General features: G+C 39.0%; 1 protein-coding gene across 10 annotated transcripts in view; it reads right to left on the reverse strand.

The window, feature by feature from the left end:
- Nucleotides 1–12,151, reverse strand: part of TP53BP1 (tumor protein p53 binding protein 1) — a 98,641-nt gene that overhangs the window by 49,248 nt on the left and 37,242 nt on the right. For 7 of the 10 annotated variants that reach the window (XM_076004296.1, XM_012766600.3, XM_076004291.1 and 4 more), the window contains 3 exons: nt 9,217–9,346; nt 8,301–8,395; nt 4,150–4,358 (listed from right to left, as the gene is read on the reverse strand). In XM_076004296.1, coding sequence (XP_075860411.1) covers nt 4,150–4,358; nt 8,301–8,395; nt 9,217–9,346 — 434 coding nt within the window. The remainder of the gene's footprint in view (nt 1–4,149; nt 4,359–8,300; nt 8,396–9,216; nt 9,347–12,151) is intronic. The other 3 variants (XM_076004293.1, XM_012766608.3, XM_012766609.3) reach the window with 3 other exon arrangements.

Genomic DNA, 12,151 nt, shown 5'->3' on the forward strand with positions numbered 1-12,151 from the left:
GGAACACCTGAGTTTCTAAACTGAGAGGGCCTATCAAATGCCCAATACAAGAAATGAAAATAGACCCATGCCAAAGATCTGGAAATTTCATAACACTAGGGACAAAGATAAGATCCTACAGGATTCTAGTAAGAAAAAAACAGGTCACATATTAAATATCACGATCAGACTGGCTTCACAATTCTCAACAGCAGCACTGGAAGTTGAAAGAAAAAGAGCAATGCCTTCAAAACCTTTAAAAGATCTCACAGCCACTTTAGGTCTAAAAGAAAAAAAGGAAAGGAAAAAAAAAAAACCTTTAAAAGAAAATTATTTCCAATCTAGAATGCTATATTCTGACAACCTACAAATCAATTATGACAGTAAAATAAAGGCTACTAGCCAGTGTCCCCCACCAAAGTGAGGGAGTAAACCAAGTAAGAAGACACGGAGCCCAGGAGGTATCAAACATGGACAAGTAAGGAGAATCTCCAAGGACAACAGTGAAAGGAGGCAATAGTTATGCACCAGGCATAGAGGGCAACAGTACAGATTAGAAATCAGGAGGCTCCAAAAGAGGTTTCTCCAAAAAGTTAAAAAAGAAAATTTAAGGCCCTTGGACATCCTTAAAGGAAATTTTGACTACTGATGGGGAGTCTAGGGTTGATTTAGTGAGATACAAAGAAAACTAAACAAATAAAAAAGACAATTAGCAATTTCAGCAAGAAATTATGCAAACATGGAAAAATAATCATAACATTTGATAGGCTTTGTTGTAAATAGTGTTTACATAGTCTTAACAATGTAAACAAAATAATAATCTAACCAAAATTATGATGTAATGATACTTGGAAGACAGGGAAATGACTAAAAAAAAGGTTTTAAGTAGAATTTATGAAATTTAATCATCCTATATAGAATTATGGAGATAAATACCAAAAGAAAAAACTTAAAGAACTGAAAGTGGCTATCTTTGGGTAGAGGAAAGGAGAGGCCTTTTTTAACTATGTGACTCCTTTTTTTGGCTTTTTTTTTTGGGGGGGGGAGGCCAAACCACGTGGCTTTATTATACACTCGTGGACAAGGTTCTGGGGCCCCAAGAGCGGGGCCCCCGGAAGTCGCCCCTTTTTTTGGCTTTTATAAATACTACTTAAGTCAAATCTTTAGCTTAAAAGTTATGTTGTAAAGGTTCTCTTGAGAGATTTTTTAGGAGGCATGCACTGCACTCACGGGCTGAGGCAGTGGTCCCCAACCTTTTTGGCACCAGGGGCTGGTTTCATGGAAAACAATTTTTCACAGGAGGGAGGTAGAGATTAGGTGGTGATGCGAGGCCATATTTTCCTAATAGGTCACAACCTTACCAGTCTAATGCTGCAGGGCTGGTATCTTAAAATATGATATCAAAGAAACCTGACTGGAATTATCTTAGGTCCCAAGAATCTTTGAACTATGTTCAGAATCATTCCTCTCAAGTTTTTATTACTGGTTTTACAGCTGCCTCTGAAGGGATTTAGTAAATGCTAAAGGTAGAAAAGTTTCAACAGTGCTTTCTTCTTCAAAAACTCAGTTCTTCATGAGCTAGGCATCATTTCCCTCCACTGGGAGGGATACCTTTGCAAAGACATTCAGTCCTATAGAAATCCTATTTGGTCATCTGTAACCATTCCCTTTAATATCAGCACTAGAAAATTCTTCTCAGTGCTCTGTGTGCTTATAGCTCATCCCTAAATCTTGATGACTCTTCTAAATTATATACATTCATATTTTTTTTAAAAGACAGGTCTTGCTATATCACCCAGACTGGTCTCAAACTCTAGGCCTTATTCTTCCCACCCAAGTCTCCTGAGTAGCTGGGATTACAAGGCATCTGCCACCACACCCAGCTATTTTCACATATATATTTGATAGAAAAATAAAAGCTAAAGTTGTATGACGGTTGAACATCCACTTCACCTACAGGCAACCTTGTTTTCAAGAATTGCACTGCCAGCCATAGCTACTCTTACGCAGCAGTTGCCAAGTGCAAAGCATTATTCTACACATTTTATATACATTAACTCATTTGACCTTCACAATGAGGAAGGTAGTATCAATATCACCATTTGATTGATAAGCAAACTGAAGCTCAGTTTCCTTTTTTTCTTTTGAGACAAAGTCTCACTTTGTGGCCCAGGCTAGAGTGCCATAGCATCAGCCTAGCTCACAGAAACCTCAATCGCCTGGGCTCAAGCAATCCTCCTGCCTCAGCCTCCCGAGTAGCTGGGACTACAAGCATGCACCACCATGCCCGGCTAATTTTTTCTATATATTTTTAGTTGGCCAATTAATTTCTTTCTATTTTTTTAGTAGAGATGGGGTCTCGCTCTTGCTCAGGCTGGTTTCAAACTCCTGATCTTGAGTGATCCACCTGCCTTGGCCTCACAGAGTGCTAAGATTACAGGTGTGAGCCACCGCGCCTGGTCTGAAGCTCAGTTTCAATTGGTCACAAAGACTATAATGACAGAGCCAGAAGTGAGTCCAGGAAGTTCTGACTCTAGAGTCCTGATTCTTAACCACTACACCAAATTGTCTCTAATGATTTGCATAAAAAGGAATTCTTCAACAAAACAAATTTTAAAACTCCAAAAAGCAATTAAATTTCTTTACTCCTACTGTCCCCTCTTTATGGCATATTTCATTACTATTCACTTTCAAATTTTACTTTTAAATATAAACCCTTGGCCAGGTATGGTGGCTCACGCCTATAATCCTAGCACTCTGGGAGGCTGAGGCGGGTGGACCGCTCAAGGCCAGGAGTTCGAAATCAGCCTGAGTAAGAGCAAGACCCCATCTCTACTAAAAATAGAAAGAAATTAATTAGCCAACTAAAAATATATAGAAAAATTAGCCAGGCATGGTGGCACATGCCTGTAGTCCCAGTTACTCGGAAGGCTGAGGCAGGAGGATTGCTTGAGCCCAGGAGTTTCAGGTTGGTGTGAGCCAGGCTGAACTCACAGCACTCTAGCCTGGGCAACAGAGACTCTGTCTCAAAAAAAAAAAAAAATTAAATAAATATAAACCCTTGTTACAACACTGCAAACTGAAAGATGTGAAAGAAGTTCTTCCAATAACACTATAACAACTGCCCCATTTAAGGTCTTACAGGAACAGGCAACTAGATTGAACATACAATACAGTCATTTGGATTTAATTAAGAACCTTCAATTCACTATGACACCTGAATTTCATTTTTTTAAACATTTAAATTTAAAATTATATAAATTAGATTAGTTTTCTCTTCCTTTTAGAAGAAAATACACATCAGAAAACTAAAACACATCTTGATACACTCACTATAGGAATTACAATGACAACAGATAAAATCCACTCAGAGAAATAATATACAACTTTTAAAAGGATAATATGAACACAATGTAACACTGAAAATAATTATGACACAATGTTAACTGGAAAAAGATTAAAATTGTATCTCTGCTATAAACAACTTCATTTTTTAAAAACAGAGGCACGTGGAAAGACAAAAATGACAGTACTAGTTGTGTTAAGGTATAATAATGATTTATGTCCCCTTTCAATTTTCAAAAAGTTTAAAGACATAGAAAATCTAAACATAAAAAATATACCAAGATGTTAGGAAACTTTGTAAATGTTCTAGAACTAGATTGTGATGACAATTGTACAACTCTGTAAATTCACTGAAATATCACTAAATTATAAACTTACAATGAGTGAATTTTATGGTTCATAAATTATACCTTAATAAATCTGTTTTTAAAAAATGTTAGGAGAAGGCCGGGCGCTGTGGCTCACGCCTGTAATCCTAGCTCTTGGGAGGCCGAGGCGGGCGGATTGCTCAAGGTCAGGAGTTCAAAACCAGCCTGAGCAAGAGCGAGACCCCGTCTCTACTATAAATACAAAGAAATTAATTGGCCAACTGATATATATATAAAAAAATTAGCCGGGCATGGTGGCGCATGCCTGTAGTCCCAGCTACCCGGGAGGCTGAGGCAGAAGGATCACTGGAGCCCAGGAGTTTGAGGTTGCTGTGAGCTAGGCTGACGCCACGGCACTCACTCTAGCCTGGGCAACAAAGCGAGACTCTGTCTCAAAAAAAAAAAAAAAAAAAAAATGTTAGGAGAAAAAAAAACCAACTCTTTCTACAATACTTACATGAGAAAACTCAGGCTGGGATGGGATAGGAAGTGAACCAGGAATAAAGACTGGTGTGCTCTGAGATACTGGTGTTGAGGCTTGTGGTGATATAGTGGGCTCAGGTGGGAGAGGGGGCTTCTCTACCTCCACTGGTTCATCATCTTGCAGTTTCTTCTGAAAAGGCTCTCTTCCTTCTTCAGATAACACTGACATGTCCATTGGCTCATCTGGTTTAAAACAAGAAAAACAAATTGAGAAATAATCACATCAATATTACTAATGTTCCAACACTACTAACAACAATTACATTACAGAAATTTCTGCTCTAAAAAAATAGTGGTATAACTTTTAGAAAAGCTGAAATAGTAGACTGGGTCCTAGCAATCTCGCAATATTGGGGGGGGGGGGTTTCCATGCTGCTATTTTTATATATAGATGAAAATTAAGTTCATCTGGGGATACCCACCCATTCATCAGAATTGTTAAATTAACTTGGCTCTTCTAAGCTCCTTTCCTGATTACAGCTCAATTTTTCACATTTTGTATAAGAATGCCCAGATTAATGGCACCTAATTTAATTATCTCATATTTTGCCACAGGCCTTGAAAGACAATGTACTTGTCACCTCTCTAAGTAAATACAGTATGCACATATTTATAAACTCATTATATTTGCATTAACAACTGCTAACTGCAGAGAGATGAATGCTAGTACAAATACAGAGGAAGAAAGAAAAATCTATCGATGCCAATCAGCACTGATTTATTAAAGAACCATGAAGTAGAAGACACTAATCCTGACACAAATTGCTCAGGAGGAAACATATACATAAAACACTATTTTACCACAGGATATTACCCACCTATAGGCTAACAGGACCCTCCTTGGAGCAAGGCTAGCTAGCTATTTGATTTATCATCCTTTTCCCCCCGTATATATCTTGGAACTTGACCCCAAGGAGGCTTCCTCTAGACCACTCACAGACTGTGTATGACATATAGTTTTTCCCCATAATCCACATTCATGCTACCAGCTACTCATACCCCCATCCTCAATAGCTACCCTTGCTGCTTAGCTTGGTCTCAACCTTACCAGTCTAATGCTAATTGGGGATTTAGGCCTTTAATACACTACCCACAGCTGTGCTAAGTATTTTCACTACATCTTTTGAATCTTCTTGCCATGACAAAGCACATAAAGGACCTGCTGAACAAATAAATACAAAAGCATATATAGTCTCACAAACATTGATGCACATATTAAGCAAATGTATTAAATCTAAAATACAACTGACAAGGGTAAATACAATGTGTTACATGGAAAAAAGGAAACTAAGTCATATACATAATGATGCCTGTTATGTAAAAACCCTTTTTTATATTTATGCATTGAAAACACTGTGAAATATATTGGCTGGGCGTGGTGGCTCACGCCTGTAATCCTAGCACTCTGGGAAGCAGAAATGGGCGGATTGCTCAAGGTCAGGAGTTCAAAACCAACCTGAGTAAGAGCGAGACCCCATCTCTACTATAAATAGAAATTATTGGCCGACTAATATATATAGAAAAAATTAGCCGGGCATGGTGGCACGCGCCCGTAGTCACAGCTACTCGGGAGGCTGAGGCAGTAGGATTGCTTGAGCCCAGGAGTTTGAGGTTGCTGTGAGCTAGGCTGATGCCACAGCACTCACTCTAGCCTGCGTAACAAAGTGAGACCCTGTCTCAAAAAAAAAAAGAAAACACTGTGAAATATATCCAAATATACTAATTGTAACAATATCTGGATTGTGGTATCACAAGAGATTTTTGTTTTCTTTTTATTAATTTCCTATATGCTTTCCAGACTTTCTACAGTGAGTATTGATTATATCTATAATCAGGGAGAATGCATTTTTAATACAATTACTTTTATATTTTTTCAATGTTCACACTACAGATGGAAGAAACTTCTAAGAACTAATCGAACTTAACTTGCATTAACACAGTTTTATGTAGAATGAAATCACCCTTTTTTTTTTTTTACTGAAAACATCACTAATCATGTTATGCTTACAATATTAGTCCATTTGGATACATACAACTGATTTCAAGAGAAAATAGCCAGAGACAAATTTTGTAGAAGAAAAAAATCTAAGATCAAATTCTGACATGGATAAATTATACTTGAAAATCTGTTAAATATATGTCTATAATTACATTACTCAAGATCAAAGAACAGGATATCATAGGAGGCATATACATGACAGACAAAAAAGCACAGGCTCTAGAGGCAGATGTCTGAATTTAAATCCTGCCCCTAAAACCTTATTAGCTATAAAATCTCTCTGCGCCTCCATTTCCTTATCTGTAAGATGAGGATAAAAGTAGCACTTACTTTTTAGGACTGCTGTGAGGATTCAAGGAGAAAAACCACAGAGAAACATCTAGAACTGTTTGGTAAGTGCTTAATAAATAAAAGCTATCATACCATTATTTGTATGTAAAAGAAGGAAAAGGAGAAAATCATGAAATTTATTGGAAAAGGATTTTTAAAAATAATAGGAATTTAGAATTATCTTGAATGATTGGCTAGGAGACCAGGGCAAAGCAAAAGAGGTTAAAATACTAAGATAAATTAGGTGAGTGAAAAGGAAAGCTTTCTTGTGAATAAAGTTAATATAAAAGCACTCAGTTCTCAAAGGAGAAAGTGAATGAAGCTAAAAAGTTTATCCAGGTATGGTGGCTCACGCCTCTAATCCCGGCACTTTGGGAAGCCAAGGTGGAAGGATCACTTGAGGCCAGGAGTTCAAGACCAGCCTGGACAATATAGTGAGACCAATTCTGTATAAAAAATTTTTTTAAAAATTAGTTAGGCATGGTGGTGAGCATCTGTAGTCCTAGCTACTCAGGAGGCAGAGGTAGAAGGATCACTTCAGCCCAGGAGTTCGAGCTGACAAAATTTTTACTACCTGCTCCTATCTATTCTTTGGTTAAATCTATTTTAATAATAGCAAAACTAAGCCAGGCATGGTGGCTCACACCTATAACCCTAGCACTTTGGGAGACCAAGGCAGAACTGCTTGAGGCCAGGAGTTCAAGGCCAGCCTCAACAAAAGCAAGACCCCATTTCTATACAAAATAGAAAAAGTAGCTGGGTGGAATGTCACACACCTATAGTCCCAGCTAATTGGGAGGCTGAGGCAGGAGGATTACTTCAGCCCAGGAGTTAGAGGTTGTAGTGAGCTATGATGATGCCACTGTACTCTAACCCAGGCAACAAAGGGAGACCCTGTCTCAAGATAATAATAACAACAATCATAGCAAAAATAACCTATAAAGACCATAAGAACAATTGCTGATTCCCTCTCACCAGAAACATGTTAGCATGTTGCTGGAAACTACTAGGCCACTAAAAAGCCCAGTTCTTCTCCATACTAATTCATTTGAGTTCAACTTTTAAAAAATTAAAATCCTCCCTTAAGGGCCTTTTTATAAATTGGGCCAATAATACAGAAATCTCAGATGAATTGGAGCTAGAAAAGCAAAGAACTAAAAGCACTTTACACTAGGCCATAGCAATGAAAGTTAAACAGACATGAGTCCTACTGAATAGTATCGGTCACAGTGTTCTAAAGCAGTGGTCCCCAACCTTTTTGGCACCAGGTACTAGTTTCATGGAAGACAATTTTTCCATGGATGGGAGAAGGGGGGTGGTTTCAGGATGATTCAAGCACATTACATTTACTGTGCAGTCAAAATCTCTCTGCTAAAGATAATCTGTATTTGCAGCCACTTCCCAGTGCTAGCATCACCGCCTCAGCTCCACCTCAGATCATCAGGCATTAGATTCTCATACGGAGCATGCAACCTAGACACCTTGCATGTGCAGTTTACAATAGGGCTCATGCTCATGTGAGAATCTAATGCCATTGCTGATCTGACAGGAAGCGAAGCTTATAGGTGATGTGAGTGATGGGGAGCAGCTGTAAATACATATGAAGCTTCTCTTGCCCTCTGCTCACCTCCTGCTGTGTGGCCCAGGTCCTAACAAGCCATTGACCAGTACCAGTCAGCAGCCCAGGGTTTGGGAACCGCAGTTCTAAAGTACAAAGAAACAGTACATTTCCCAAGGCAGAAGAAGTGCTGCTTCTCTTCTAATCTGAGATCAACAGACAGATCAAGAGAGCTCACCTTTTCTCCCTTCTTGCTCTGTGGGACTGCTAGGAACGATAAAAGGGGTAGATCGGAAAGCATCAGGGGAAGGAGCAACAAGATCTGAGGAATTCCTTTATATAAAGAGAGAATCACAGGTTATTTTACTACAGCCACAGTTTTGCATTTCTGTATTTGTTTTTACTTTTTAATAGCAAAAATATCTAAGTCATTCAGTTAAATACTTATTATAATTTCTCCCAAACAGCAACCTGAGGCTGGCAGAAGAACCATGAATACTTCAATAACTACTTCCCACACCAGACATTTCTAAAATAAGAATTTTAAAAACAAAAAGAGCAAAGTGAATGACCAGACACAAGGACACCATGATTGAAAAACAAGATGAGCAAGTGCTAGGAAATAAATTCATTTACAGATTTGAGACATAAAAAAAATTTACTCTATTTTTTGCCTAATAATAGGAAGACCAGGTACACTGTAATTTAAAAACAGAAACAAAAACAAAACAAAAAACAAAAAGCAAATCTCTTTGCCCTAACACAGAGAGAAATTCAACTACTGTCAACTGTAACAACTTATTCTCCACCCTATATTGTTAAATAGAAAGAACTGCTAGTATATAGAGGAGCAGATGTTAGTTTTGGATTTACAACATTTTCTAAATAACTGGGCATTTTCTTTCTTACTGAAACCTTTGGGCTACTATTATAAAACCTCCAAATGAGAAAACAGACTAATCTGCCTTCAACAGTTCTACTTAGTTCTCATCCTAAAATTTCTAAAGCCTAAATTCTACCTTTTAATTTCAAAAAGAATTCTGGACTAGATGGCAATTTTAGCTTTTTCAGCCTTAGTCTAAGACCCTCTCAGGCACATACTGTCTTGGCAAAAGCAATTTCTGGCTTACTTACGTGAAAAGACTCTTACTTACGTGGAAAGACTCTCCTGAACAAGGGACCTCTGACCAGAGAGCTGCAGGAGGTGCAGAGTGGTGGCAGGTGTGGAAGCCAGAGAACACCCACCTTCCTCCCTTGATGGAGTAGAACAACCATCAGAAGCTACTGGGAAAAAAAAAAAATCCAGTTGCATTTATTTCACAAATCGAAATAATTGAGCTCTCAAAAAACCACTCAGAGGCCTGGCGTGGTAGCTCATGCCTGTAATCTTAGCACTCTGGGAGGCCGAGGCGGGAGAATCACTCAAGGTCAGGAATTCAAAACCAGCCTGAGCAAGAGCGAGACCCGTCTCTATTATAAAAAGAAAGAAATTAATTGGCCAACTAAAATATATATATAGAAAAAATTAGCTGGGCATGGTGGCACATGCCTATAGTTCCAGTTACTCCAGAGACTGAGGCAGGAGGATTGCTTGAGCCCAGGAGTTTGAGGTTGCTGTGAGCTAGGCTGACGCCACAGCACTCCAGCTCAGGCAACAGACTGGGACTCTGTCTCAAAAAAAAAACACTCAGGGCAGAGTGTAGTGGCTAATCCTAGCACTATGGGAGGCTGAGACGGGTGGATTATTTGAGCTCAGGAATTCAAGACCAGCCTGAGCAACAGCAGGACCTCGTTTCTACTAAATAAAAAATAAAAACAAATTAGCTGGACAACTAAAAATATACATACAAAAAAATTTGCCATGATGGCTACAGGCATGGTCGTGCATGCCTGTAGTCCCAGCTACTTGGAAGGCTGAGGCAGCAGGATTGCTTGAGCCCAGGAGGTTTGAGGTTGCTGTGAGCTAGGCTGATGCCACGGCACTCTAGCCCACAACAGAGTGAGACTCAAAACAAAACAAAACAGGTGGGGCGTGGTGGCTCACGCCTGTAATCCTAGCACTCTGGAGGCCGAGGGGGATTGCTCAAGGTCAGGAGTTTGAAACCAGCCTGAATGAACACGACCCCTTCTCTACTAAAAATAGAAAGAAATTAATTGATCAACTAAAAATATATATACAAAAAAATTAGCTGGGCATGGTGGCGCATGCCTGTAGTCCCAGCTACTCAGGAGGCTGAGGCAGTAGGATTGCTTGAGCCTAGGAGATTGAAGTTGCTGTGAGCTAGGCTGATGCCACGACACTCACTCTAGCCTGGGCAACAAAGTGAGACTCTGTCTCAAAAACAAAACAAAACAAAACAGAACAAAAACCACTCAGTATTGCAAAAAGAGTAATATCCATATTTCCAACCATCTTCCAAGAGGGCAGAAGTTATTTTTTAATCGCAGTACAATTAATGGATGCCACAATAATATAAATCTTGAATGAACATTAAACCTTTCCACTCAATGGGTTTCTTGAATAAAAAATTAATGAAAAGAGTTTCTTTCTTTCTTTTTTTTTTTTTGAGACAGAGGCCCACTCTGTTGCCCGAGCTGGAGTGCTGTGGCGTCAGCCTAGCTCACAGCAACCTCAAACTCCTGGGCTCAAGCGATTCTCCTGCCTCAGCCTCCTGAGTAGCTGGGATTACAGGTATGCGCCACCATGCCCGGATCATTTTTTTTATATATTTTTAGTTGGCCAATTAATTTCTTTCTATTTTAGCAGGGACGGGGTCTCGCTCTTGCTCAGGCTGGTCTCGAACTCCTGACCTCGAGCAATCCGCTGCCTTGGCCTCCCAGAGTGCTAGGATTACAGGCATGAACCAACACACCTGGCCTGAAAAGAGTTCCTTAATCCTTTCTGTCATCATCTAAGCTTAGAGAGGAAAAGCCAGAATCCTTTTACCTCTGCTTGTCTGCTCTTTTTTCTTGTGATGCTTCTATTATAAAACAGCAAGTGAACTTTTTATTCCAAAGTCTACCTAAGGTGAAGTAAAGCTCATACTATGATGCAGATGGGAGAAGTCAAAACAATACGCATGATACCTGATGATATGAATGCAGCAATTTTCATTATTAGAACTTCAGCCTCCTCAAAGGAGACAGAAAATACTAATGCATTAGTAAAAGGATATATGAACAACCATTACTGATTTACACTATGAAGAGTTTCTCTCTGTTGGTCCCTCCTCCTAAGCAATAAAATATTTACTATATGAATGCCAAGTATAAAGGAATTTCTTAAATACAATCTTATACCTTTAGTGAGAAACTAAAAAAGGTTTCTTGGTAACCCTTTGAATGTCTTGCACAGTAACCTACATGTGAGCACTATAAAGTAATACAGCCTTCTTCACTTCCTTTCATACAACCAACATGTTATATTTTACGGGTTATTAGTGAAGCTTTCTGGCTGAGGTTGTAAAATAAAAGGTTGGTGGGGGTTTTAAAAGTGTCAAACAAACCCGGTGCGGTGGCTCACGCCAATAATCCTAGCACTCTGGGAGGCCAAGGCAGGTGGATCATTTAAGCTCAGGAGTTCGAGATCAGCCTGAGCAAGAGACTCCATCTCTACTAAAAATAGAAAATTAGCTGGACAACTGAAAAATATATAGAAAAAATTAGCTGGGCATGGTGGCGCATGCCTATAGTCCCAGCTACTCGAGAGGCTGAAGCAGAAGGACTGCTTGAGCCCAGAAGTTTGAGGTTGCTGTGAGCTAGGCTGATGCCACAGCACTCCAGGCCAGGCAACAGAGTGAGACTCTGTCTCAGGAAAAAAAAAAAAAGGGTGAAACAAACACCACTGCAGTCTTTATTTATTTGTGTCCTTTCTGCTAGACCTTCCTGTTTTATGAATAAACAGATAAGTTTATTGTAACTATTACCAGGTGAGTATGAAAAACTTACACTTAATTATCATATTTGAGATTTTTTAAAATAAATTCCTCATTTTTAAAATATGTTTAGATAGCATTCTGATACAGCAAAACTTATGATTTTGTACAAATATTTCTGTCACTGCAAGTTATTTATTCCATTTTATTATGT

This window comes from Microcebus murinus, chromosome 6 (genome assembly GCF_040939455.1).
Source record: "Microcebus murinus isolate Inina chromosome 6, M.murinus_Inina_mat1.0, whole genome shotgun sequence".
NCBI lineage: Eukaryota > Metazoa > Chordata > Mammalia > Primates > Cheirogaleidae > Microcebus > Microcebus murinus.